The 27,731-nt window shown below is 41.1% G+C and overlaps 3 protein-coding genes and 4 non-coding genes across 7 annotated transcripts; 6 read left to right on the top strand and 1 right to left on the bottom strand.

Moving 5' to 3' along the window:
• Window positions 1-1,141: 1,141 nt before the first annotated feature.
• On the top strand, window positions 1,142-9,254 carry LOC111224722 (differentially expressed in FDCP 6 homolog). The gene is made up of 12 exons (XM_022749323.1): window positions 1,142-1,604; window positions 2,348-2,488; window positions 3,614-3,796; window positions 4,462-4,692; window positions 4,793-4,939; window positions 5,053-5,161; window positions 6,039-6,259; window positions 6,397-6,504; window positions 6,804-6,970; window positions 8,171-8,369; window positions 8,463-8,553; window positions 8,742-9,254. The coding sequence occupies exons 1-12, from the start codon at window positions 1,509-1,511 to the stop codon at window positions 8,951-8,953; spliced, it is 1,905 nt and encodes a 634-aa protein (XP_022605044.1). The 5' UTR covers window positions 1,142-1,508; the 3' UTR covers window positions 8,954-9,254.
• Window positions 9,255-10,140: 886 nt separating this feature from the next.
• On the top strand, window positions 10,141-12,303 carry mcat (malonyl-CoA-acyl carrier protein transacylase). The gene is made up of 5 exons (XM_022749618.1): window positions 10,141-10,740; window positions 11,000-11,087; window positions 11,199-11,416; window positions 11,621-11,758; window positions 11,874-12,303. The coding sequence occupies exons 1-5, from the start codon at window positions 10,291-10,293 to the stop codon at window positions 12,144-12,146; spliced, it is 1,167 nt and encodes a 388-aa protein (XP_022605339.1). The 5' UTR covers window positions 10,141-10,290; the 3' UTR covers window positions 12,147-12,303.
• A 4,319-nt stretch (window positions 12,304-16,622) lies between these two features.
• On the top strand, window positions 16,623-27,379 carry ttll1 (tubulin tyrosine ligase like 1). Its single transcript, XM_022749371.1, has 10 exons — window positions 16,623-16,989; window positions 17,144-17,267; window positions 17,990-18,198; window positions 18,335-18,515; window positions 18,890-19,027; window positions 19,198-19,306; window positions 19,755-19,898; window positions 20,489-20,575; window positions 21,622-21,785; window positions 24,338-27,379. The coding sequence occupies exons 2-10, from the start codon at window positions 17,155-17,157 to the stop codon at window positions 24,465-24,467; spliced, it is 1,275 nt and encodes a 424-aa protein (XP_022605092.1). The 5' UTR covers window positions 16,623-16,989; window positions 17,144-17,154; the 3' UTR covers window positions 24,468-27,379.
• Window positions 21,930-22,016, top strand: trnay-gua. Its single transcript is given in 2 exon segments — window positions 21,930-21,966; window positions 21,981-22,016. It is a non-coding gene; the product is annotated as a tRNA-Tyr (tRNA).
• On the top strand, window positions 22,573-22,659 carry trnay-gua. The gene is given in 2 exon segments: window positions 22,573-22,609; window positions 22,624-22,659. It is a non-coding gene; the product is annotated as a tRNA-Tyr (tRNA).
• trnay-gua lies at window positions 23,045-23,131 on the top strand. The gene is given in 2 exon segments: window positions 23,045-23,081; window positions 23,096-23,131. It is a non-coding gene; the product is annotated as a tRNA-Tyr (tRNA).
• trnay-gua lies at window positions 24,014-24,100 on the bottom strand. The gene is given in 2 exon segments: window positions 24,014-24,049; window positions 24,064-24,100. It is a non-coding gene; the product is annotated as a tRNA-Tyr (tRNA).
• Window positions 27,380-27,731: the final 352 nt, after the last annotated feature.

Genomic DNA, 27,731 nt, shown 5'->3' on the forward strand with positions numbered 1-27,731 from the left:
ACGGTGATTAGATCTGCCCTTGAAGGGAGACAACAGATACAGACGCACTGCTGTGCATGATGAAACACAACAGCCTGACACAGCATTGATTAGTTTATGGAGCAGAAAATCATTAACTATATCCCCTGCTAGAACTGGATAACATGAAGGGGTTTTTCATACATTTATCACAAAATTTGCCTTAAAACCTGCGTACATCAATGCTCAGAGACAGATATGCTTTGGGCTATGGCCTCTAAACAATGACTACCATTTTCATGACCTAATTATGGTATTGATTAGCCTACATTATGCTCTAACAAGGCTTGCGGATGCTTTCTGTCTGATTACACTGTCCTTGTGTAACCTATTTTGCTTGAGGTTGCCACAACGCCACTGGTTTCACATACAAAAGATGAGCTCTGAGATTACATACAAGCAACACCTGAACTCAAGGAAACTACATGGGCTTTTTTTCTCACAATACTTCTGACAATGATTTTAGGTTTGGCTCAGTGAATGTTCACTGTTTATGTCTGATAAAAGAAAAATTATTACCAGAAATAACACAAAATGGCTGCAAAGTGGTGGAGATTAGATTCACGATGAGTTATCTACTGCCCCAAAACACCAACAGGAGAAGAAGAAAAGTGAAAAGAATATGCAACAACTTGATTAGAGATATTAAGCACCACAACATTAATTCAGTTAAGGATTTTACATTTGCGGTATAGCCCACATTACACAGTCAAATATATATAGCTTTAAAAAACACACCTAATTCATAAATCATTCAGTCAGTGTGTAGAATAATATAAAATCCTTAAATGTATATTAAATTTCATAATTAAATGAAACTATCTTCACAGTTGTCAAGTTATATTTTTTTCTAAACTGGCTGCATCAGAATATATTCAGAGTTGTGTGAAATGTGAATGTGCTGTATATTGTTTATTATTTATTATACCTGAACTTTTCAGATTTTGAAGCTGCTAAAATAAATATGGCTTTAAGTCCTTGACACAAATGGGTGTGTCCCTAAACCCTCTGCAAGCCTCCTGAATCTGATAACAATACGGATGCCATTCATTTGCCTTTGGTTTTTTTCTTTTTTTTTCCTGGCTTTCAGCACTTTGAGGAATTCAGAAATCCACCCCGTTGGCAACTGTCTGGATGAATGTCTCAGATCTTGGAAATTTCGCTTGGATAGGTCGAAATTTCGCTTGTTTGTCTATTTTATTCAGGTAGGCTGCATGTTATCACGAGCCTAAAGTAAAGAAAATGTTTAAAACATGAGTGAAATGGGCACTTTTATTGTTGAGGACTGTGTGGGACTCCGGGCTTTATCTGTACTCTCCGCCTCTTTAAGTCTGCCCTACATCTGACTCATTTCGGTCCTTTGCAGTTTGCACAGCAGTCTGTGCTCTGCCCCATATTTTATTTGGCAATTCTCACCACCGCCGCTGCGTAAAAGTCCCTGCGCTGCGCTTGGAAATGTAGTTCTTTTTGCGCACGACGAGGTCTCCAAAATGGACCTAAAATCCGAACTCCTCAAATCCATCTGGTACGCGTTCACATCGCTGGACGTGGAGAAGTGTGGGAAAGTCTCCAAATCGCAGTTAAAGGTAAGAGGGAATAATGTTATTTTAAGATCAGGAAACTGAGACCGAGGGCCGTCCACTGGCCAGCACAGAAGCAAACTCTCAACAGTGTATTTGTGCGACTTTTTGCCTCAAACAAACCAGAACTCACCAGTCTCTATAGTTATCTTTATATGTCGTAAAATAGGCTTCTATATGTGAATCAACGTTGTAATCGGGTAAACAGTAGCTCAAGCCCTGCAAGCTCTGATAGAAGTTCAAATATTTGAAAAAGCTTCCAGTTTTTCTTCCAACAGACACGTAACCTGTTCAGATTGGAGCTAAGGTGTGAGTGTGTGATCCAGCTTCAAGCTCAAAGTCCAGCTTTCCCCCCCGTGACCCAGAGACTTTAACAGAGACAAAACATCACCACTGTCAGGGCTTTAAATGAAACAATAAGACAGACACAACAAGAAGCAGAGACCTTCTATTGCCATCTCTCCCCCTCAGTGAGTGTTATTTTTGTCTGTCATGTTGCTTTCTGTCCCGTTCCTACATGCCTGGCTGAGCCCCCACAGCAGAGAAGAATCCAGGGAACTGGCAGAAAGCTGTCCTGACATGCTTAGTCACTAAGGACCAGCTGTCTGTACTTGTGTGTGTGTGTGTGTGGATATATGAAGAAATATGGAGTGCACAGAAGACTTAGACTATAGCGCTGACCTTTTACCATTTTAAGTGAGATCATACCATCTATATATAACTACTTTATGTCTATGTTTCTTCTTCAGGTGCTTTCCCACAACCTGTACACAGTGCTGCACATCCCACACGACCCCGTGGCTCTGGAGGAGCACTTCCAGGACGACGATGATGGGCCGGTGTCTAATCATGGCTACATGCCCTACCTCAACAAATACATACTGGATAAGGTACAGTGACTGTTAAAATCACCTGTGGGGGCACCTTTTATTTCTAGTTTATTTCTTTGTGTATTGTAAATTAGGAGCAGTAAATGGCGCATAAACTCATCACCCAATGACAAATATCACCTCCATGTTCAGAAAACTACAAAGTTCAAAATGTACAAAACCTACTGAATGCACTGACCTTCTTGTAGAATAAAAAGCTTGTAGAATATATGATACAAAGCCAATAGAAATGGTCATAAAAAACACAACCGAATCAACCAAAGGACAGCCAACAACTACCAGCTGTCTGTTTATTTAAAACGTTTATCTGGAATTAACTTAACGTTACATACCTCGACATGCTTTCTCACGTTGGACGGTGAATTTTTTGTAGGCAAGCGATGGAGTTCGCTTGTGGCAACCACAACAAAGATTTAAAATGAAAGGAATCTGTCTTTATATCTAAACGTTCAAAACGCGGAATTAAGATAAGGCCAGGACGCTCTGGTGAAGAATCTTCTGCCTCATCTTTATCTGACGCAGCTGCCTTTAGGCCACCGCCAAGTTCAAACTGAGCTGTTCAAAAATACAGCAGCACAACATGAGTTGGCTGTGATTGTTTTTTCTCCTGTGATGAACAGAGTATATGTGTCTGTCACATTTTAGAAAATTAAATGAAATTCATTCTGCTGACTGAAAGCTACTTCGAAGTAACGAGTACGTCACAGAAATGTAGTGAAGTCAAAAGTCAAATATTTGTTTTTATTATGTACGGTGGAGTAAAAGTAATAAAAAAAATAATAATACTCAAGTAAAGTACAGGTACTCTGAAAATGTGCAGCACCCAAGTAGATGTACTTCTTTCTGTCCACTCCTGCTTACAGTTTATCTATAGCTTTATTGGGTTGTTCTTACCAGGAACATTTGGAAATTTAGTTCTACAAATGTTTCTCAGAAGCTGAGCTGCTTGTTGGGGATGAAGTAATCTCAGTTGTTATAGTGAATAAAAACAGTGAGTGGAGCAATTTTCCAAGAATCAGGGTTTTGTTTCGGGAGAAATTAATAATCTCTGTGGTCGATTGACCTATTACACCCACAAACTCTATTAAAGTATCAGTCGTTGCGGGTCTTTTTCTGTCTTTTCAGGTCAAAGAGGGGATGTTCGACAAGGAGAAGTTTGACGATCTGTGCTGGATGATGACCATGAAGAAGAACTTCAAGGGGGTACCACAGGGGGCGCTGCTATCAGAGAGAAACTGTTTCAAGCTCTTCTGTTTATTCAACCTCCTGTCTGAGGACCGCTACCCGCTGGTGATGATAGCAGAGGAGGTAAATGCTGAGAGAGGAGAGTTTTAGCATGTTAAATGGGAATTTAACGTGCCGAATTGTGCCAGCACTCAATGTCAGGATCGACATTATTTGAAGGATTTCAGTTGGACCTGATTGACTGAGGGGTCGGCTAAGAAGACTCAAGTCCATGATCATTCAGACAAACCGTGCATCAAGAGAGAAGGCTCGCAAATCCATATAAAACATGACATAAGTGCTAACGTTTCTTCCTCAACATTGAGTAGACCAATAAAGACAGACAAAGGAACAAATCACACAGGAAATCAAGGCAACACTGCGGGTTTTAATGCAGCTGCATTGGTCACTTTCACTATGGTCAGTTGATTGCTAGAAAGACACATTAAGTTTCACACAAACTCAGCTTGTGTCCGAACAAAGTCAGACCACTACATTTTTTCACAGCAGTGCAAGTAAGTCAGTTAATGAGGCTCTTCCTTCCTGCGCTTCCTCCATAATGCTTTTGGTTTCCTGTCGACAGAGACCAAAATAAACTGCTTTTGTACCATCAGCACAGTAGCCTTCCTCTGTAAAGGTGTATTACAGAAATATACTTATACAAAATGTAAAGTCGCTATCTGTATCAGCTGATGTCCCTGTAGCTCTGGTGTAAATATTAATACTTAAAATATTCTGAATGGTTTTAGGTGGAATATCTCCTCAAGAAAATCTCCACAGCCATGAGTGAGGAGTGGGATGGGAAGCCCTTGGAGGACTTAATATCCCAGGATGCCACATTGCAGGAGGAAGGTATGTCTGTATGGACATTCCTGGATCACATGACTGCAGGCCAGCTGCTGAGGGTCACCAGTGCCGAGGCCTTCAGTCTGGCTTTGGACGAGGTCTTTCTGGAGATGTACCACAATGTCCTGAAGAGGGTGAGTGTGTGTGTGTTTACTCCTCCCCCTTTTTTACATTTTTTTTATAAGCCAGTTCATTTGCCCCTTTTGTTATTTTCATCCTGACCACTGCTTTCAGGGTTATATGTGGAAAAAGGGGCACGTTCGTAGGAACTGGACGGAGCGCTGGTTTGTACTGAAGCCCTTCTCCATGGCGTACTACGTCAGCGAGGACCTGAAAGACAAGAGAGGAGAGATCCATCTGGATAAAAGCTGTGTCATAGAGGTTGGTGAGGAAAGGAAAAACTCTGTGGGTTAGACGTGTTCACCTCCTCACCATTAACTAACCATCAACTAAACCGACTTACTGAGTCCGAGTGTCTCTTCTCTCTGCTGTAGCCTCTTCCGGACAGGGAGGGGAAGCGATGTATGTTCTGTGTGAAAACCCACAATAAAACCTATGAGATGAGCGCGTCTGACCAGAGACAGAAGGTGGAGTGGACTCAAGGTGTGTTGGTGTGTACAAGTAGAAACACAAGGAAGAAATCCTAAATTAACGACACCGATTTATAATGTGTGTCGTCTCTGCCATAAACCGAGTATTTTAAGTATTTTTTCTCCTTTCTGTCTTCATCTGTTCATCTACTGATGAAGAAAGTTCTGTGAAGTCTGTCTTCATTGTCTGTGCAGCTCCAATAACTAGTCAAATACTGAGTTCGTTGATTTAATTTCATTGGCGACTATTTTAATAATTGATGTGTTCAATGTTTCAAGCAAAAATGACAAACATTTGTTGGTTCCAGCTTCTCAAACAGGAGGATTTGGAGCTTTGTTTGTATCGCGTATGATAGTAAATTAAATATTGTTTTGGTTTAAGAGTGTAACTTGGATAAAACAAGAAATTTAAGGACTTTTGGAATCACTTTTGGAAATCGTGGATGTTTCCCACTATTTCTTCACAGACTGAACAAGTGAACAATTTATCGAGAAAGTAATCGATAATGAAAATGATCATTAGATGCAGCCTTTACGTTAATATGTGAATATGTTTCTCAACCTGGAATTAGGTGGAAGATTTCACACGACACGCAATATATCAGAAAAATCAGTTAGCTACAAAGGAAACATTATCTTGACACGCAACCTTATCATGTGACACAGAGACGTTTCAGAGTCATCTCGCTTTGTGCATTATAACAATGTTAAAGGTCAGGAAGTACTTTTCTCATGCAATCACTTGCTCATTCTCTTTTTTAGAATTTACATTAAGATCTCTATGTGTGTGTGTGTGTGTGCGTGTGTGTGTGTGTGCGTGTGTGTGTGTGTGTGTGTGTGTGTGTGTGTGTGTGTGTGCGCGTGTGTGTGTGTGTGTGTTACCTCTCCAGCCATTCAGACAGCGCTCCGTCTCCAGGGCGAGGGCAAGTCCTCCCTTCACCACGAACTGAAACTGAAGAGACGGGTTCAGCGGGAACACAGCCAACGGGAGCGCAGCCGGAGCGCCCGCAGCAGCTGCAGCAGCCAATCAGACGACTCGAATATCCAAGAGCTGGAGAAGATGGAGAAAGAGAAAGACAGGCAGGATCTCGAGATTGAGAGCATCATCCAGGTAAGAGAGGGGACGGGATCAGCGGAGGGACAATTGTGTGATCACAACATCAGGCTCACTTTTAAACCTTGCTGGCAGTAATGACACAATAATAAAATATGTTGTAGTGTTGAATAGCATATATTTGTGTTTTTCAGCATGCACGGGAGTTGGAAACTAGACGAAGGGAGGCAGAGGAGAGAGAGAGGAGGAAACAGAGGGAGGTGCAGATGGAGCTGGAGAGACAGCTGAAAGAGGCTGAGATGGTGAGAAAAAGTTTGCCAGATGACAACATTTATTTACAATTCTTCTGAAATGGGATTTAGAGTCCATCCCATTGGCTTCGATCTCTGAAGACAGCATGAACACGTTGGCATTATAAAAGTCAGATTTAACCTTTAGTGATGTTTAGTGGTGGAGAAATGGTTACGACATTCCTGGAAAAGGTGATTCAGGAATAGGTCAGTTCTTTCCACTTAACTGGTGCTGGTGTGTGTGTGTGTGTGTGTGCGTGTGCGTGTGTGTGTGTGTGTGTGTGTGTGTGAGTTGGCCTCTTCACGCCCAGTTGAGAGACAGCATGCAGGCAGAGATGCAGGAGAAGGAAAGGGAGGCTGAGCAGCAGAAGAAGAGGATTCAGGAGTTGGAGCTGACGCAGCGGAAACTGGAGGCTGCTCTCAACATGGAGATCCAGGCTCGGCTGGAGGAGGAGAGAGCCAGACAGGAGCTGCAGAGGTCAGAGACAAACACACCCAGTGTATTCCCCACTGTGCTCTAAACCGGGGGTTATTCAGTGTCTGCCCCTGTGGGCCTCCTCTCAGACAAAACTGAGACAACTGTGCACAAGAATATTAAAGGAGGACTTACTGTTGTTTGCCTTACTTGTATTAGGGGATAATAATGCTCTGAGATTTCGAACTACAGTTCCCATAATGCTCTGGGGGCAGTGGTTCCCAACCTCTTTCCAGCTCATGGTCCACTTGAAAATTTTAATGATAACGATCAAAGATTCAGGACTGAACTGAAAGCAGAGGAATCTCAATTTTTATTTTTTTTTGTCATTTGACTCTTTACTTTTAACTCTTCCAATTCCTAACCAGCCCCCCAGGGTGATAGTCCAGTTTTTTCCACAGATGCACACAATCAGACTGAGATAGCAAATAAGTACACAATGTCGTCTGGATGATGAGAACATACAGTTCATTTTTTTTATCACAGTGATAAGTCTTAATACGAGAAAAAAACACAATGACAGTTTCCAAAGATCATTTCATTTACATTATTCATATATATAATTACACCTTTTACCAAATTGTACTGTTCTGCAAATGATTTGTCGGCCCACTTGGAATAGCTTTGCGACCCACCAGTGGGCCCCGGCCCAAAGGTTGGGAACCATTGCTCTGAGGGATATAAACAGGATGTATATCCTATGGATATGTTATCTTTGAGCTACAACTTCCTATATTTGCTTACCGACAACTATCAGTGTTTTACTTTGAAACTAAGGAAAGCTTAAAAACGTTAAGCTTAAAAAAGTTCTGCAGCTATAAGGAGTGTCTTATATTTTCTACAATTTCTCTGTGGATTTATGGATGTTTATTTGCAATGGAAATTGAAGATAATGACATCCTCTGGATCTAAAAATGTGTGTATCATGTCTGTGTGTTTGAGGCAGATTGTGGCAGTCTGTCACTGAGGGTTCTGAAGTATCTTAATTGCCTCAATTAACTCTGTGTCACAGCTGCTGCTGCAGCTGCTAACTACAGTAACTAACTTCCCATTGTTCATTGTTTCTAGAACACCAGGATGCACATGTCCTGGTGGCCTCGCACAGTATCTTTGCCTCATGTCTGTAAACCTCTGCTCTGAACCAAACCAAACTGCAGACACATTTTCAGTTACTTTAGTTCTGCTCTTTCCTCTTTTCTCCAGGTTGCTGCAGGCTGAAGAGGAGAAAAAGAAGCAGTGTCAGCTCCTGCAGGAGCAGCAGAGGGCCTTGCAGAGCCTCAGCACCATAAAGGAGGCCTCAGACGGCAGTATAGACGAGGAAGCCCCCTCAGCCCTCCACTCTGCCTCTCAGGAGCTCCAGGACCTGCGGGCATCTCGCCAGAGAAGCCACCAGCACCTGGAGGTGAATAAGAGGCAGTGTGTTTGGATCAGTTCAGTGTGTGTAATATCAGAAAAACACTCACAAGCAGCTGCTACTTTTATCCTCTCACTCCAGGAGGTTCAGGAGAAGCTGAGGAACGCCAGTCAACATGTGCGGCACTGGAACGTCCAGCTGAACCGCCTGATGACGCCCATCACTCCTGGAGGTGCAGTATGCTCTAAAACACCACATCTTTAAAAATTCCTGGGCTTGGACCTGCTCCAGGACGAATAACTTCTGTCTTGGACTAACTCCTAAAATAGGACATTAACATAACCTCCTTGGGGAAAAAGTTATATTGCTGTTACGAAGCCTGACTTTGAGTCAACTGGAAATTTTCTTCTTTTTTTGCAGAGCGCTTGGAACATCGCCTATTATCAAAACAAATGTGTCCCAAAAAGGAAGGAGCGCTGGCAAGTAACGAGTTCATCTCTAAATTCAAGATACGAGCCCATGAGAACAGCCAGACTCCGGAGGAGAACCAGAGGCTGGAGGAGCAGATGGAGGCCGCTCACCTCTCAGACAGATCAGATGAACCACAGGGAAAACCCAACGGACAAATGTGATAAACCATGATGACGGTTAAGGGAACAAGTTTTCTAATGTACAAGTTCAATAATGATGAAAGAAATTCTTCATTTGTGCGAGATTGAGAGTGGAGAGTGGAAGGAAAACATTATTCACAATAATACATAGAAAACCTTCAAAAAGCTTTGTATTATATTTATATTCAGAGTTGCACACTAAGATGGAGAACAATGCAGGATTAAATGAAAACACATTTGACTAAGATCAACAGAGATTTACAGTTTTGTACAAATAAAGTTTCTTGGTGAATAATAAAATTTCATTTTGTGATATTTGTCATTTCCCTGGTCAAACCATTTGATTCACTAAAACCTCTCTCTCTACAACTATGTCTGTTAATATTAGACTTGTGCTTCAAGTTCTCTGCCGTAATCTGATGATTGAAACCACAGGAAGTTGTGTACGTAATAAATGTGTCGTAAAAAGTTTAAAAGTGCAGATGAATACAACATTGCAGAAGAGTAAGGTCTTCACCCTTTTTTTTAGTTGTCTTGTTATTTGACATACAAAACAAGGTTGATGACAAAATACTGAGCACAAATAATAAACTAGCTGGCAAATGCATCAGCTGACGTTAGCTCATCACAGACATATTATCAGGATGTATGTAGCAGATAAGTTACTAGTAATTGCACAACAGAAATATAAAAGATATCAAGGTTTCCACTTGAGCTGCTCGGTACATATCCTGGTTTAAGGGATCCTTATCGCAGATGTTTGTTTATGATTTATATTTATTTAAAAAACAAAACAAAAAAAACAAACAAAAAAACAGATAAGACTTCACTGATACCAAGAAGGGAAATTTTAAAAGGGAAATATTGTTATTATTATCATTATTATTATTATTATTATTATTATTATTATTATTATTATTATTATTATTATTATTATTATCAACAATGAGCTAATGGACACATGAATTTCCCCTAGGCTATAAATTAAGTATCTATCTATCTATCTATCTATCTATCTATCTATCTATCTATCTATCTATCTATCTATCTATCTATCGATCAATCTATCTATCTATCTATCGATCTAGCTATCTAGCTATCTGTATAGCTATCAATAAAATAATGACACATTCTGACCTGAAGGTGGCGCTGAAGCAAATAAGCAGAAAAATGACCCGGAAAGAAAACAAAATAACTCCCTACTTCAAACATCATGGCGGCGTCCTGCACTGTGTCATGCAGGTGGTAGAGAGACTGTCTGCTGTGTTTTTATCTAATTAATCGCAGTTTATCCGGTCGTATTATGGGTTTGTTTTAACCTGTGCAGACATCATTAGGTGACGAGTGAGGAGTACACCATGTTGGCCTCAGTTGCTGTCAGCATGACGGCAGCCTCCAGAGGGAAGGTCAGGTCTCTGGTCTCTCTGAGCCGGAGACTGTCCAGCAGCCAGCGCGGCTCCCCGGATACAGCTCACCATCCTCCGGCTGAAACCTCGGCTCTTCTCCGGGACAGCGAGCCGGCCGCGGAGGAGGAACGGCGCTGGAGACGCCGAAAGGACCCCAGCGAGCGCTCCGTGTTCCTCTTCCCCGGGCAGGGCAGCCAGTTTGTGGGCATGTGTAGAGGACTTTTAAAGTACCCTAATGTCAAAGACATGTTCAGGGTCGCCCAGAAGATCCTCGGGTACGACCTGCTGTCTCTGTGCCTGGAGGGCCCCGAGGAGGAGCTGATGAAGACGGTCCACTGTCAGCCGGCGGTGTTTGTCACCTCACTGGCTGCGGTGGAGAGGCTGAACCGAGAAAACCCAAATGTACGTCAGATGACGATTAATCGATTAGTCTGCAATGATTGACAGGAAATTATTGAACAACTTCTAGTTAGAGTTTTAAGTCATTGTTTCAGGTATTGTCACTCCATGGCCTCTGGAAACTTGTCTAATTAGAGCTGCAGCTGATAATTATGTAAAATGATAAAATAATATTTTATTATGATTCATCTACTGTTTATTATTATTATATATTATTATTAACTCCGGGCATTATCTTCTTTTTCTTTACACTCGTCCACAGGCCATCGAGACGTGTGTTGCTGCTGCAGGTTTCAGCGTCGGAGAATTTGCTGCTCTGGTCTTTTCTGGTGCCATGAACTTTGCAGAAGGTAAACATGACATGCTTCCTGTGTTGTGCAGGACAAAGCTGGAGCTCAGTGAAAAAAACACCAATGTTAGTTAGTCTGCCGTATTTACCCTTGCTGTGTCTTCTGATCTAGCCCTGTATGTGGTGAAGGTGCGTGCAGAGGCCATGCAGAAAGCATCAGAGCTGGTTCCCAGTGGGATGCTGTCAGTGATCGGGAGACGTCAGGCTCAGTATAAATACGCTTGTGTTCAAGCTAAAGAGCACTGCAAGAGCCTGGGGATTGAGGAGCCGGTGTGCTCTGTGGCCAACTATCTGTTCCCTGACGGCAGGGTCATCGCAGGACACCAACAGGTATGCAGCACAAAAGCTCAATTCAAAATACAGCTGTGAACGCATCAGGTGTAACCACCAGTTAAAGGTGGGACAGGACATTACATCTTTGCTTTATCTACATCACAGTGAAGCATATCTGTGCAAACGTATGATGAAGAAGGGTATTTTTCTTTGAGTCTCAGGCGTCTCCTGTGAGATCTCTCTCTCTCTCCGTCTTCCCAGGCTCTGGATTTCCTCAAGCAGAACTCGAGGCGTCTGGAGTTCATGAGGACCAAACCTCTCCCGGTCAGCGGAGCTTTTCACACCGAGCTGATGGCGTCGGCTACCGAACCCCTCAGAGATGTTCTCAGACAGGTGGAGGTCAGTCAAACAGTTTTTAAGCCACATCGGGCCTTTATGGTGTTTATTTTATTAATTAAAAAATTATTCTGATTTAGCACTCATCATCTAACACCTAGATTTCTCTCCTGTTCAGGTGCGGCGTCCCGAGATCAACGTGTACTCCAATGTCGATGGCAAACGCTACATGAACGAGAGCCACGTGCGCAGACAGCTGGTGAAGCAGCTGGTGTCGCCCGTGAAGTGGGAGCAAACGATGCACGAGATCTACGAGAGGACGCAGGGAGAGAAGTTCCCTCACACCTACGAGGTTGGCCCGGGAAAGCAGCTTGGTTCAACACTTCAAATGTGCAACAGGAAGGCCTTCAAAACGTATACACAGGTGCCAGTCACCACTTACGAAGACTGACAATGCAGAGGTGTGGACTCAGTGATAACAAACCAAGCAAGCAGGAGACATTCTGACCAGCGAGACCAGTTAGACCTGCAAGCTCCTGTGGTTGCTTCTTAAGGTCTTCTTTGTGTATTACTGTATAATTAAATAAATCCTTTTTTTTTTTTTTTTTTTAATTTTTTTTGTTTTTATTAATGAGCCTGCAACATTTTGCCATTTTAAATTTTATTTGCGTCACGTGAAAAGCAGTTTCAAGTCTGCAACAGAAAGTCCAGCTCCCTTCATTTTCCATTAAGCCAGGCTACATATCATCTGTAAAAAAAAAAGTTGGCCTCTTAAACCAGTAAGAAACTAATCAGGATACAAAAGACTGCAGGCCAGCAACAGTCCAGTCATGGAGACATGCTTTTGACAACTGTGAACCAACATGTCACTGCTACAATATGCTGGCCAACTCCTCAGGCAATGGTGTAAAACTGATTTAAACTATATCCACATGCCCTGATAAGTTTTAAAGAATATTTTTTACTTGCCCAATAATTTGTTCACAGTCTTCAGTGTCAGCTTCAATACCACTCATTAAAATAGTATAAAAAGAGAAGTCAAAGTAAACAGCAGAAATAAATCAGTTAGCAATAATTGTCACTCGCTTACAAACTTTTTTTTTTTTTTTGTCAAATGTATATTGGCCAAAAAGACCTGCTTATGGCCCTTTAGGCTTTCCATTCTTTCCATAGTGCACCGAAGAGGGTCAATGCAGCCACCAGAGCCACAGTCACGAGGGCTCCTCTGGTCCAGCCAGTGCAGGTTATCACTTTAAAATTGGACACCTGTGAAAAGAAGCACACTGAGTCAAACTTGAACTGCATGTCCAACATTAACACATGGGGTCTTATCTGTGTCTCAGATCTGAGCAGTGGGACATTTTGCACACAGGGAAAGATTATTTTGCACGCATATAAATTATGATGTCTTCATCATAGCTTAGCAATAATAACTAAGCATAGCAGGTCTGTCAAGCTTTGGATCTCTCCACATGCTGAAACAGGGCGCACAGGAATTTAATCAGTGATAATCAGCTTCTTAAGCATTTGGATGATTCTGCTTTTTTAACCTTTCAAAAAACAAAAATAAAGGAGCAAATGTGTAAGTAATGTGAGGATTAAACCGAGCGTTTATCTGCTCTAATGTAAGCGGCAAACATTTGCATGTGTGGCTAGCTTACTACCTCCAGTAGTAACCCAACTTTACAACCAAAGAGACTGGGCACATGAGCTAATTACACGATTCTGATTCTGATGACCTGTTTGGCACTGACACATCGGCTGCGTCAGTGCTAAGATGCTGCTATATCAGAGAGAGTAACAGCTTAGCGAAGGGTCAGTTGAGACATGTATAATGTCACAGAAAACAAGTGTTACCCAGGCTGTCCACGCTTCAGCTCTGAGGATGCCCTGCCCAGGCGCAGTGCTCGCTATCCAGGCCTTCACTGCAGCAGACAGACCCTGGAAGCCCCAAAACTGGCTGTGGATGTCCCTGGGACAGAGCAACACCAGGTTACAGCCAGTCACATAAAGATCTGATGAGTGAAATAACATGAAATGGATGAATTTATTTTTTTTACCGATAGATGGTCCTGGTCAGTGCCTGAGCAGGTCTCAGCATGTGTAGCGGAGTTGGTAGCCAGTTTGGCTGTCTGCTGGTCCACTCCCGGTCCAGCTGGTCTCCAATTACAGCCAATTGGCGGGCAAAAGCACGGGCAGTCCTGTCATTGATTCTGAAGAGGGAACAAGCAGAGATTTTGTTCAGTCACTTAGATTTTTCCAGTTGGATTTGTCACATTATGTCACAAATTTTTTTTTTCAATGTTTTTGTGTTTGTTTTTGGTACAACTGATCCCACATGGTCTGTGTCCTGAGGCTCCGTCTGTCTGAACTGTGTGTTGTTGTTATTAACAGTCACTCTAGTGTGGTGAAGGGCCTGTGCTGTACCTGAGGTTAACGTCAAACAGGGTGCCAGCGTCCACCTCGCCAGGTCCAGCCTGGAGAGAGACGACACGACTCGGCTGTCTTGTTTGTTCCACCATCTTTGTTTTCTGAAAAGAGAACCAGCAATATGCAAATTATTCATATTAGTATATGTGAGATAAAAGTACCTTGAGCTTCATTAGTCGTGCAGGACAGATAATGGCTCTGTGGTTTGACATTGTCTGTGTGTTATCCTTGCTTGACTCCCAACGGTCATAAACAGGCTGTGTAAATACTGGGTCAGGTTACCAGGATAGGTGGTGGCTGTGTTACCGGGAAGAAAATCCAGGTAGATAAAACAGGCTCTCCTAGGTTTGAGATGACATCATCTGTTGGATTAAGTCCAACGGTTGTAGTCCATTTACTACTGTACACTGCAGCAGTGTGTTTCAGCTCCCAAATGGACATGAAGTTCAGGACGAGTTTATGCAGAAAACTATACATCTAATCTACCTTTCTCACTATACACTTACATATGACTTGTTATTTTCTGTTTTGCCATAACAGTCAAGCCTGCAAATGTTTATTGTTGCCTCCTACGTGCACCTGTCCTGATGCCAGTTCCTGTTGTGTCTACAATCATGTGCCTGAATGCAAATGCTCCATTTCCATAACTCAAATCAACCAAACTGCCTTTTTACCCTCTCCGAGAAGAAGTAACACATCGCCGGTTCCAAAGAATCTGCTTAGAGGCATTAAATGTTTGTGTATTTACAAATCATGATGGATCCTGAGAAAATCTTTTAAGGAGTTTAAGCCAATTTAAAAGAAAAAGATCAAATACCATCAAAATGTTGCCATAAATGTGGGAACCTTAATATAATTTAATATGATTAATATAATCACAGCCAAGGCTGCAAAATAATACTCAGAGGACAGTTGTTGAGTATAACTCGTGTAATAGTCAATAGTAGTTTTCCGTATTGTCACAACAAAGAGATGAAATCATCCCTCACCTAATGCAAACAAAGGTCGTTTGGACGATCACACATATTAAGTTACACATTAAGTCCGCAGAGATTAATTCATTAAAAAATGAAAAACTACATTTCTAATTAACTAATGTATTGTATTCTTTAGGAATAATATCATGTAAGATATTAATCGAAAATGAACGCTCCCGCCCTGACAGTAAACAGGTGCCTGTACAATAAAAGGAAAGTAAAACCTACCTTTTGTGTAGATTAAAGTGGACGCCGCCCTGTAATAAATATAAAGACATTTTAATTAAAATGTGTTGGAAATGATAAAGTAAAGAAATCATCGCAAGGTGTTTTCCTGTACTTACAGCAGCGTCCTTTAATCTTGTTGTTCTCAGGTAACTGCCACAAAAGTGATTGGCCACGCCTTTACCTGCTGCTGCCGGGAGTGACCACGGGGGGGCGACAGTAGCTGTGCTTTAGAAAATAAATGTATCTTTTCAGATTACTTCAGAATACTGCTTTTTATATCTTAGAGTAGCTGAGAGCTATATGATCCCTTTTGTCTGCTGGGGAAAATGCCATATGCATAAATCAAGAATCATTTCAAACTTTGTGAAAATATCATATGCATAAATCTTTTTTTCAGTTTATGTGGAAAGTCCCGCAAACCAATATTATTTTTATTATTATATATTTAATCTTTCTTTGTACTGTCCCTGTCTTATGTTTTTTTCTGATATTTTGCTAATCTGCATTGTTTATAGTTAGATACAGGGTTAGTGTTAAAGATATAGTCATTAATTTTTGATAATTTATATCTTAACTTATTCAGTATGTAATAGTGACATCTAAGTGCTATTATTTTACATATTATAATAATAGTGCAATTGCCTTGTTCTGTCACCCTTATTGTCCATAAGACACAAGTTCTGATAAAGTAAAAGATTATTAAAAAGATTATCAGTGGAATAATCTCTTGTGCAGAATAATCAACATAAATTTTGGATTTTATGGCAAACATGTATGCAGTGGTTTTGGTTTTATTTGCTTTTTTATTGTGCAAAATTCAAGTACAATTTTTTCAGACATAATTTGTTGATACATTTACAGCATACATTCATACTGAGAATAAGTTAACTAAGAGGGAGGGTCCTGTTCAAGCAGCTTAAACCAGGCCAGTGAAGAAAAAACTTTTAAGAAATTTCTGTCCTAAAAAATATGTACATCTATGAATAAAATGTATACGCAACAAAATCTAATTATTCAGTAAGAAATCCAAGAGAAGGTGTAAGTACCAGTTTTAACAGACATCACATGGATGCAACGTGTTTGTAATGATTAAAAATACGACAGGCTGTCCAACGCTGACCCCTGCTGGTACACTGTGGTAACGACACCCTGCAATGACATCACTGCGTCCCCCGTTGCTAGGTTATTTTCCCGGAAAAGCCAAGCCCTAAACGGTGTCGTGTAATTGTTTTTTTTCTACACATTTTTAAATTAAATTTTCTTTAAAATTGAAATTAAATCGCATAATATTGTATCTATATATACATGAATGTAATTAATAACAAAGACTTTTATTGTGAAGAGCAGTTTGGCCGTGGTGGGCTTGGCGTCACAGTCGAGCTTCACGACGCCTGGATCAATAAATGTAGCTTGTTAGCAATAAAGAATGCTAACCTGGGAGAAATGGTTTGCTAACGGCGATGCTAACAAACCGCCCTGCCGCTGTGCTTGGCTTGGAGTTCAGCTAACGACTATCTGATGAGATTGCATCACTGACTGGGTGATGTCCGCCCAGCCTCTGCAGCAGTCCGGGGAGGATTCAGCAGCAGCCTGCTAACAACTGAGCCAGCCCGGCTAGCTGATGCTGATGACTGGCTGTTTCCTGACATTGATTTGCAGGTAGGTGACTGGATAGAAACCACAGGGGCAATGCGAAATGCTCCGGTGCACCGTAACAGCATGCATTTCCCTTCTTCTTACCCTGCATTTCTCTATCCGTAGTGCTGTCAGCCTGTTTATCTGCTTTTACCTGTTGTACTGTGCTCCACCCTAGTGGGAGGCACCATGGCCGGTAAGGTAAAGTGGGTGACAGATATTGAAAAGTCAGTGCTCATCAACAACTTTGAGAAAAGGGAATGGATTCAAGTCACAGAAAACGAAGACTGGAATTTTTACTGGTAAGTTTCCCATCTACATTACACCTGCACTTGTAGTCCTTAGACACTATTTCATGCAAGCACGTTATACATGTGTATATATAATATATATGTAGGCAATGGTGGTAGAAGTACTCACATTCTATGCTTATGTAGAACTATCACAATGTGAATGTACGCCAAGGTTGAATGGCCCCTGCCATACATTTTTATTACATTATATTATACTGTTAGGTTGTTAATACTGGTGTGAGGTGAGAAGGTACCAGTTTCGACTGCTTTATATAGTATATAGTCAGGTAGTTTAGAACAGTGGTTCCCAAACTAGGATTCAGGCCACTTCCCAAATGTCACAAGACCAATCTGAGGGGTCGTGAGATGGTTAATAGGAGAGAAAAGAAGAAAAGACAAAGTTTTGCTTCACATATATTTGTTAATTTGTCTAACCTTTGCTAATTTTTTGTGAAATATTGGATAATCTTACATTTGGTTAACATCTGAAACGTTACAAGGGGCTTTGACTAGACCTTTCTTTTTTATAAGGTGACACAAGTCAAAAAGGTTGGAAACCTCTGGTTTAATCTTATCTTTTTATGTAAAATGTTCATTTGAAAAGTACCCAGTAACAACAGCAGTGGAGTGAAAAGTGCAATATATGCCTCTGAAATGCAGTGAAGGAGAAGTAGGGTGCATGATTATCCTGCCTAGGTTCCAGAGTGTCGTAATATTTGTGCTACATGCAGGATGAGCGTCCAGACCATCAGGAATGTGTTCAGTGTGGACACCGGCTACCGCCTGTCAGATGACCAGATGGTTAACCACTTCCCCAACCACTATGAGCTGACCAGGAAGGACCTGATGATCAAGAACATCAAACGCTACCGCAAGGAGCTTGAGAAGGAAGGAAGTCCGCTGGCAGAGAAGGATGAGAACGGGAAATACATTTATCTAGGTATCTATCAGAGCACTACAGAGAGGGATGAGTGTACAAATGCAAAGATATTTATCTGCCTCCTTTCCTTTTCCTCTCATAGACACGCATATGACAAAGTTGATTATGTTTTTCTGTTTCCTCCATCATTGTGCAGATTTTGTCCCTGTGACGTTCATGCTCCCGGCTGATTATAATTTGTTTGTGGAGGAGTTTCGTAAGAATCCGTCCAGCACCTGGATCATGAAGCCCTGCGGGAAGGCCCAGGGCAAAGGCATCTTCCTCATCAACAAACTGTCCCAGATCAAAAAGTGGTCCAGAGACAGCCGCACCTCCACGTGAGTTAACCACCGCCGCTGAAACCTTCCTGTGAGGTTGCTGTATGTAGGTGTGTTTTTTGTATTTCCTCTTTTTTCTTTCAATTTTATGGAAAAACAAACCACAAAGCACCTGTTTTTTCTCCATTCTCTATTCTCTACTCGTTTGGTGAAGTAATGCCAGCATTGGTTAATGATCACTTCTCAGTAAATGACCCGATGTGAGGAGGAAGCCTAACACTTTGAAGTTATATGCACAGAAAAAACCTGTGTAATCTTCTCTTTAAGCATTTGATTTCCAGGTAAACATCCAAAACTGGTAATGATCTTTCTTTTAACACATCAGCTTGGTTGTGGTTTTGCTGATGTTTGGTGTCTTGCTTTTTTGGCCCCAGGTTTGTAGCAGCCTCTAGTGGTAAGGAAGCATATGTCATCTCCCTGTACATTGACAATCCTCTGCTGATAGGAGGGAAGAAGTTTGACCTGCGGCTTTATGTCTTGGTGACCACCTATCGGCCTCTGAAATGCTACATGTAAGCCCTTCTTATTAAAGCATAGAATTTGGCTGTAGTTGAACCATTACCCTGTTTTGTCTGTAATTATTCACCAGGGAAGGTTTTGGTAATGAATTAGTCATAGCAGTGACTGTTACTGATCTTATCAAAGTTGTTTATGTGAGCTCTCTCTGGTGTTTGTCTCTCAGGTACAAACTGGGCTTCTGTCGGTTCTGCACAGTGAAGTACACACCCAGTACAAGTGAACTGGACAACATGTTTGTTCATCTCACCAATGTTGCCATCCAAAAACATGGGGTAAGTCTGTATCATGTCTGCTCTGGCTAGTAGGGCCACATAGTGTGCACAGAATATTTCTTAAAGTAGTAAAAGTGCACAACTGTTAGAATTTAATGTTTTAAATCAGTGTTAATGTCGGATGTTAAAGGGGTATTCCACCAATTGAGTAGTGCACTTCCATACAGGGTCTCATGAAGCAGCAGAGGCTTCAACATCCTGACTTTTATTCTGTAGGAGTTGGGTGAAAAGTTGTGTAAAATTGGTGGACTGCGCCTTTAAATTGTATCAGGCTAAATATACAGTTTCACAAAATATATGTAACTTCTGCTGACTAAATCCAAAGACGCTGACTGATGAATTTCAGGTATCAATATATCCTTCTCAAAGTCAATCTGTACATCTTTTTGCACCAGAACAAAAAAGAAACAATTCCAGTACCTAGTTAGAGTGTGTGCCTTTAACGCAGGATGACTACAACCACGTTCATGGAGGCAAGTGGACGGTCAGTAACCTCCGTTTGTACCTAGAGAGCACCAGAGGAAAGGAGGTGACCAGCCGACTGTTTGACCAGATCCACTGGATTGTGGTGCAGTCCCTGAAAGCTGTGGCTGTGAGTAGACACGTCCGAAGTGTGTGACAGTCACTTTTACATGCTGATTGACATCATAAAAAATACAAGAATTTTAAGAAGTTTGAACAAATTATGAGACTTAAACTCACTGGATATGTTGTGTATCTTGAATGTTATGTATTAGATAAGGTTTTGTCCTATGAAAACCATGTATATGCAAAACAACAGCTTGAAACAGTGATGTTAACTTAACATGTACATTAAACCACACTGTTGTTCCTGCTGGGGGATGGTGTTAAAAGTGTGAGACCTTTAATGACTGCAGCGGGCCTACACTTTTAAACACACAGCTGTAAAGTTACCTCAATGTGGTGATGTCTTTTTGTTTTTAGAACAGCAGTGCACTCAACTTAATGCACGCTTCCTTTTTCTACTTAGTGATCTGATGCACTTCCCCTATAAGGCCTCTATACACATGCTGCTGTGTGCTAATAGCCACATCCACTGGTGTATTTTTACTTTGCTATTTGCTAACATCCTTCCCAGCTGAATCACTCTCTGATACATTCAAAAGTTCCCAACGTATTTCAATCACTAACTGGTCAATTCCTCTTCCTTATGTCCCTCAGCCTGTGATGAACAACGACAAGCACTGTTTTGAATGTTACGGGTATGACATCATCATTGATGACAAGCTGAAGCCGTGGCTTATCGAGGTGAGTAATGTAACAGGAGGAGCTATTACGCACAAACACACCTACAAACTCACATAAAAAGAATTTTATTGATTTTATCGACTAAACAATAAACTATGCTGTATTCTTTGCCTAGTTCCTGAAGACACACTTTTCATGTGTTCACAGTTACTCCACATACTTTTCCTTTGATTGTTGAGCAACTTTAAATGCCCTCAAGGTTGAACTTTGTGTGTGTATAATTGGACGTGAGTCTCTCTGTGTTCAAATGTATGCTGACCCATTCTGCGTTTTATTCCAGCTGAAAATACAGGGAAAACTGAGCATGTACCAAGTAATACAGGCTGATACAGGCTATTTGCTGGCTGCTGTTTATCTTAAAATAGGGCGCCTTTGTCATCGTTGGATTGTGTTTCTTTTACAATCTGAATATTGTTCTTGTTATGTAGCTGTCATCTTTTTCTGCGCTCCTTTTGACAGCCATACAATGAATTGCTGGGTTTCCAGGTTAGGTCTCAACTATTTCTGTTCAAAGACACCAATCTGATCTATTTCGGTCGACACCAAGTTGGTTGTAGGGCATTAACGCTCCTCAGTGACAGACCAATAAAACCTGTGCCACAAATCTTTTATTCATTACTCCTGCTACTTGCTCTGTTTTGGTTTGACCTTACAATAGTTAGGAAGGCATGTATGGATGCCAACTCTCATAAAAGGTAATGCATAACAATAGAAGTCTGTGTTTGTTTTAATAATTCAAGGAAGTGTGTGTGTTTTGATATCAGAATAATTGCTTCATCTCTCTTTTGGCAGCCATGTAAGTTTTCCAGTGTGTATCTAGAGTTCTTCTTTGAATGTGTGTTTATGGGCCCAGCTCTTATTGCACATTAGCAGCTACATTTCCTGCCTGATGAGAGCCTCTATGGGGGATGGGAGGAAATTAAACAATGTGCTCATGTCTGTCTAGATCCCACAGTACTTTAAACTGGATCTCCACGTGTTTCCATGCAAAACACCTTCTCTTCAAATGTAAATGTCATGTTTTTTTGTCTCTCTGTGCTCCTCAGGTTAATGCCTCCCCCTCGCTGACCTCCAGCACGGCCAACGACCGCATCCTGAAGTACAACCTCATCAACGACACCCTCAACATTGTCACACCCAACGGGGACATCCCAGACTGCCGCTGGAATCGCAGCCCACCCCGAGAGGCCCTGGGCAACTATCAAGTTCTGTGAGTGCCACTGAAATCTACCAGTCACATTCAGACACACTGAGTCAAGGAAGCGAGGAGCTAAAAATATCACCCTAAAGTGAAAGTTTGTTGGTTACAGTGAGTAAGCTGCGCGTGTCATGTATCCTTGGTAACCTCCAGGCCCCTTCGATAGCTCAGTTGGTAGAGCGGAGGACTGTAGAGGTAATAGTAGACATCCTTAGGTCGCTGGTTCAAATCCGGCTCGAAGGAGTAACTTTTAACTGTGTTGTGAAACAGAGGAGACCATGTGACTGAGCAGGTTTACGGTTTTAACTGTAACTTATTAACCAGGACTCAGAGTAACTCACTTGGGTCACTGGTTTCTCTTCAACATTGTGAAAACTTTACCATGATGCTGTTTGTTGGATTGTAAAAGAAGCACATGAGAAGCAGTTATATTCAAAAACTTTTTTTGTTCATTATATTCACAGAAGAATTGAGACTTTACACTTTATTGTTTATTGCTGCTCCATAAGATTCATGAAAATCCTGCCACAGATCTTTTTTATTCCAATACTTTAATCTTGATCTAGATTTATATCATGAAAAAAAATCATCAGTGTCCCTGTAGACAGATGTAATATGAGTTTGTGTTCTGCAGTTACAATCCCTGCCATTGCTTTTTCCTATGTATGTTCCACTAAACACCAGTGCTCCCACTACACAAAGATCCAGTGTAATGCACTGTTTGTATTCATCTGCAGTCGTCTGTGCTAAAGCTGCACACGGACAGATGCTACGAATCATCCGTTTATTGGCACACATCCCTTCGATAGCTCAGTTGGTAGAGCGGAGGACTGTAGTGGAAATACCAGGCATCCTTAGGTCGCTGGTTCAAATCCGGCTCGAAGGAGTTGCTTTTGACTGTGTGCTGTGGAACCTGAATGTGTTTCCCTCCTCCTTCTGTATTTGTAAAGCTTCCTAACTAAAGTTATTAACTCATTACTGTTGCTACTTTCCTCATTTGGCTGCAGTTTCATGGAGCAGCTTTTGTGAACATTATGACATTGTTTGTTACGTTACTCTACGACAGATGCTGATGGAAAACAGGTAAATACAGTTTGTGTCTGAGGAGAGGTGGTTTAGCTTTGTTAGCAGCATGACTCCAGGGAGGGAAACGTCAGCCGGTCCACCACTTTAGTGAAATATCTCAAAGAGTACTCCCCCCACTATTGTGTCCACCAGTGGGTGTAGGTGTGACCCCCCTGTAACTGGTTTGTGATGAGTCATTCTCACACCCTTCGATAGCTCAGTTGGTAGAGCGGAGGACTGTAGTGGAAATACCAGGCATCCTTAGGTCGCTGGTTCAAATCCGGCTCGAAGGAGTGACTTTTAACTGAGTCACTTGATGGTTAGCCACACATACATCATGTAGTTTGTAGTTCAGCACATGGTTTAACATACACCAGCTGAAACCATGCAAGAGCAAATCTAATGACACCACAAAACTAAACTCTAATTATCATAAACATATCCCAAAATGTTGTGATTTGTTAGGTTACAACTATTGGCTGGTTAACACAGTAGGTCCCACTAGTGACTTTTATACTCTTGTCTGCCAGGAGGACGGCAGTGGCTACAATAGATACCCTTAGGTCTCTGGTTCAAGTCTGCCTTTAAGAAAAACTTTAAATGAATGGAGGCAAAAAGACAAGCATTAGTACAGTACCAAAAACGATAGCTGCTGAGGGTGGAAAACATGTCGGTTATGCTTGGCTCGGTTGAAGCAGAGGAGGTCTGTTGTGGCAGTGGCACAGATCCATGACTCACTGCATAAATCCAGTTTGAAAAAGCAGCATCTGTTAAAACAAACTGCTCAACATCTGTTTAGCACAAAAGGATCAGCCCTTCTGCCTGGACTCTTTCCTAAGCAACATGTGCCTGTTCAGTCAGAAAACCTCAGGAAATGATCTGATAAGGGTCTTTTAAAAAGTTGGTTTTCTTATAAAATATTTGTTAGGAAAACATTTTTATACAATATTTCTTTCAGCTAGTCAGTCCAAAGTTTGGTAGAAGTTAATTTTCCTTGTTGCCTTGTTGTCTCGCTGCTGTGTTGAGATGTCACAAACAGGTACTGAACTCTACTCATGCAGTCACCATTTCCACACATACAGTAGTTCTTTCACATGTCTGGAGGAAGCTGTGCCTTATGAAAGTGCCCTGAATTTGTTTGTAACTGCTGCAACATGAACACAATTAAAAATCACTCCTTCGAGCCGGATTTGAACCAGCGACCTAAGGATGCCTGGTATTTCCACTACAGTCCTCCGCTCTACCAACTGAGCTATCGAAGGGGTAGTGGTGTGGAGCGGCAGACCGCTTATTTAAAGGATACTTTGCACAATGTATGCTGGGGTCCTTTCACCATGAGCCCCATTGTTGTGAGCATAATGTGTGCTTAGTGCTTATTGTGTGAGTTAATCCCCTTTTTGTTCCATGTAACAGCGAGCAGAGGGGGCAACAGGAACTTGCTCATATGTTTTTCTTTACTACGCCCTCCACTGACTCTAAGTGCTTCTCTGTGTCACAAGGTATGACGAGGAGCAGGCGCAGAGCGAGAATGCCGAGCGTGACCTGCGAAGCCGCTCAGGTCAGTCGCTGGGGTCAAAGGGCTCCAAGGGAAGTGCAGGCGTTCGTCCCGTTGCCGCCACCTGGAAGTGAGGTGATATTGCTGACTCTTATGACTTCCTGTACAATATTACAGGGTCCAACAGTGGGGCACATGGGGATAAAAAAAAGAAGGACCACCCAGACTTTTTTTTTTAGCCCCAACTATCCAACGGAGGACTGCTTTCTCTCTCTTTCTCTCTCTCTTTCTCTCTCTCCACATTTCACTGACTGAGGCACGTGGGGGCAATAACCCTGCTGCTGAAGGGGAGAGAAGTCAATAATGGGGTCATATTTGGAGAGTTTAAAGGCTGGAGTTTGTGGCTGTTTGTATGAATGTGTAACCAGAAATGTACAAATTATGTTGATATGAAGGTCAAGTCAAATGAAGTTTACTCCCAAAGCCCAGTGTCACTTGAACTCTCCCAACAACAGCAACCAGGCTCTTTACATAGACAAGGAAAAATGACCCAAACAAACCTTTGATATAAGAAAACCTTGTGAGAGCCCTGTGACAGCTGGGGACACAATAGGAGCAACAGACGTGGATAATGGCCGTTATACGAAAAGAAAAGACAGTTGTTACAAAATTAAAAAAAGAAAATCCAAGGCGAGCAAGACGGATGAAAAACCTGAACTATGCATGATTACTGAGTACTGACATTTTAACTTGACCCACCACACAGGAGCTCTGTGTGATGAACTGTATGGAAACAGAGAGGTATGGAAAAAACACAGTGACAGAAACAAGAAATCTAATAACACAAAAGGTATAAAGATGTGATTTATTGATAGGCAGTTGATACATAGATTAACGTAACAGAACTAAATGTATAATGGCCCTTAAATTGAATTATATAATGTTTTTTTATACGTTCATTATCGGTATGTTTATGCGTGGGGGGTTTCATTGAGATTGACTATATTCAGTGCTGTTGCACTTTATCACTTTATTCACTTAACTGATTTTTCCCATGTTGCATTTTGAGTTGGACCGCTGATGTCACATCTGCTGTGCATTTTCAAATCTAACTTAAAACAATAATCTCCCAACTGTCCTGCAGTTACTGAAATATTGAACCACCGATGATGAATAAAAATTCCCCTTTTTAATTCACTAATGTGGGGCTGAACAGTATTGGGGAGGAGGGTCATTGTGATATTTTCTTTTCTTCTGGGTAAATGCAGTAATTTAAGTTGCATTCTCACTATGAATATTAAGCATTTAACTTATGTAGAATTTATAATTTAAGCAATGACTAGGGAGGGATTAGGGATTAGGACAGTTTTCCCTTTAACGTGACACTTTGATTTAATCCAGTATAAAGTGTTTGTTCATCTTGATTAATAAATCACTTTGTTAAAAAAAAAATGAAAAAAGAGGCTGATTCTTTGAAGTGGTGAGAAGAAAATCAAGGGAAAACAAAAGGCTGTAACTAAATTGTGATTAAAATCAAGCTTAATTATATTATTAATCAGATGGACTATACTATTTGTCTTTAACATTAGTATTCAAAATTAGAAATGAGGACGTTTTCATTTTCTGTCCCGCAGCAAAATAGTTTATATAATTTATTTTTTCCTTTTTACATGTCTTATCTTATTTGAATATTACAAATGCATACAGTACGGTGTTGATGCTGAAACAGTATCATTCAAGCCTATTCTGCTGTGTAAACTCATTTGTGGAATTAAATGCTGCTTTTGTATGACTAATGTTTGTTGATTTTGCTTTGGAATAACATAGAGAAGGAAAATTCTCCACTGATTATGTAACAGGCCTCTTTATTTGCTCTAACAGTGGAGTCAGGGTTTTTCATTTCTTGTCACTTCACTGTAGCAAGAGGCCCCTATAGCCTTTGATGAATCTAATCTGTCTGGAGTGTAGATTATTCAGAGGTCAATCCTTCAAAAAGCAAATGACCTCTGCTCCTATGTTCTCGCTGTTACCACGGCACTAAAGTCGGTCTCTGCATGGCACCGCTCCTTGAACTTGAAAGTTTGACATCGCCTCACCACCACATTGTTGTTTCCTCCTTGGTTCTGCAGCTGGTTACTACATAGAAAAGCAGGTGGACGATGCAAATAAGTCATACACATGTTTATCTTTGATCTCCAGCCAAAACTATCTGATGTGTGCGTCTTTGTTGGTCAGTGAGACGCACACATCCTCCTCTGCTAGAGAGCAAATTCATTGAGAGATGGATCGAATTCTGAAGAGTATCGAACAGATGTCAAATAAAGAGCTGGGTTGACATGAGGCTAGGTTCCCACTGCTGGTTTTCTTTGTTGTGGTTATAAACTGTGCAGCTTATGCTGTGTACATGACATGAAGAGCTTCTATGTTTTTAGCTTTGAAGTAATGACATTTCTGTGTATGACAAATGCATTTTTTCAATTGATTTTAATTTTTGTCTTCCTTTCAATAAAATATCCATATTGGTGCTGCCTTCACAAATGTTTATATTTTAAAACAGGGGATAAGTGGAAAAATTAAAGTGGACTGGCCCTTTAAAATACATGCAGAAGTTTGCTTATTTACAGCATTTTTGAAGTGTTTGAGTCTCATTTACAAGAAAGAACCTTTTTCTAAGTTGTTGACAAGTTCTCACGTCCTCAGACTGCAAGTGATAAAAAAAAGACTAGCTATTTAAATATACTACTGTACATCTAAGAGTGTCCATTACACAACTCTGCATTAAATATATCGCTGTTCCGTTTACAGAATTAGTTCATGGCTTCTGCATGAGTGAAGAAAGTGTCTATATTTGCAGTAGAGAGAAACATAAGACGGTTGAGTTTTTTATCTTTATTCTTAGTCTTTAATCTTTATTAATATCTCAGACATTGAATTTGTGTTTGCACACTGTCATCATCATATATTTGTGCATGGGGAAACATGCTATATTACAACAGTTCAGTTTGCATCTAAACATGTGCCACGATTGCTCTGTTTTCTATGACCTGTCACATAAATAAACTCTGAACTTATGAATGCGGTTGCCATAGATTGGTATTTTTAAAACTTTATCCAAGGCGCTGACTCTAATTTTAAAACCTCTATCTTTTATGTGAAATGGTGCATATTTTTATTTACATTTCAATAACAACAACATATAGCAAACACTCAGCAGATAGTGCTGGGGTTCTAATTGAAATTTAATGTTGTCACGTGTAGTCTGCAGTGTGCACATTGTGGGCATTTGAAGGTGATGGGGTACATACACAATGCACAGAGAGAGCGTAAGGAACATAGGGTCCCAAAGAGGGATAATCTCACTTTGACTTTCATTAACAAACATTCACAAAACGAGACCC

The sequence above is a fragment of the Seriola dumerili genome, unplaced genomic scaffold (genome assembly GCF_002260705.1).
Source record: "Seriola dumerili isolate Sdu_G_001 unplaced genomic scaffold, Sdu_1.0 BDQW01000138.1, whole genome shotgun sequence".
NCBI classification, from domain to species: domain Eukaryota; kingdom Metazoa; phylum Chordata; class Actinopteri; order Carangiformes; family Carangidae; genus Seriola; species Seriola dumerili.

What these genes read in the sequence shown, in the direction of transcription:
- LOC111224722 (XM_022749323.1), top strand. Translation starts at nt 1,509, where the DNA reads ATGGACCTAAAATCCGAACTCCTCAAATCCATCTGGTACGCGTTCACA. An exon ending in TGGTGATGATAGCAGAGGAG is followed by an intron (nt 3,797 to 4,461) that starts GTAAATGCTGAG and finishes GAATGGTTTTAG; the next exon opens with GTGGAATATCTCCTCAAGAA. An exon ending in AGCTGAAAGAGGCTGAGATG is followed by an intron (nt 6,505 to 6,803) that starts GTGAGAAAAAGT and finishes CTTCACGCCCAG; the next exon opens with TTGAGAGACAGCATGCAGGC.
- mcat (XM_022749618.1), top strand. Translation starts at nt 10,291, where the DNA reads ATGTTGGCCTCAGTTGCTGTCAGCATGACGGCAGCCTCCAGAGGGAAG. An exon ending in TGCCATGAACTTTGCAGAAG is followed by an intron (nt 11,088 to 11,198) that starts GTAAACATGACA and finishes CTTCTGATCTAG; the next exon opens with CCCTGTATGTGGTGAAGGTG. An exon ending in ATGTTCTCAGACAGGTGGAG is followed by an intron (nt 11,759 to 11,873) that starts GTCAGTCAAACA and finishes TCTCCTGTTCAG; the next exon opens with GTGCGGCGTCCCGAGATCAA.
- ttll1 (XM_022749371.1), top strand. Translation starts at nt 17,155, where the DNA reads ATGGCCGGTAAGGTAAAGTGGGTGACAGATATTGAAAAGTCAGTGCTC. An exon ending in CGGGAAATACATTTATCTAG is followed by an intron (nt 18,199 to 18,334) that starts GTATCTATCAGA and finishes ATCATTGTGCAG; the next exon opens with ATTTTGTCCCTGTGACGTTC. An exon ending in TTGCCATCCAAAAACATGGG is followed by an intron (nt 19,307 to 19,754) that starts GTAAGTCTGTAT and finishes CCTTTAACGCAG; the next exon opens with GATGACTACAACCACGTTCA.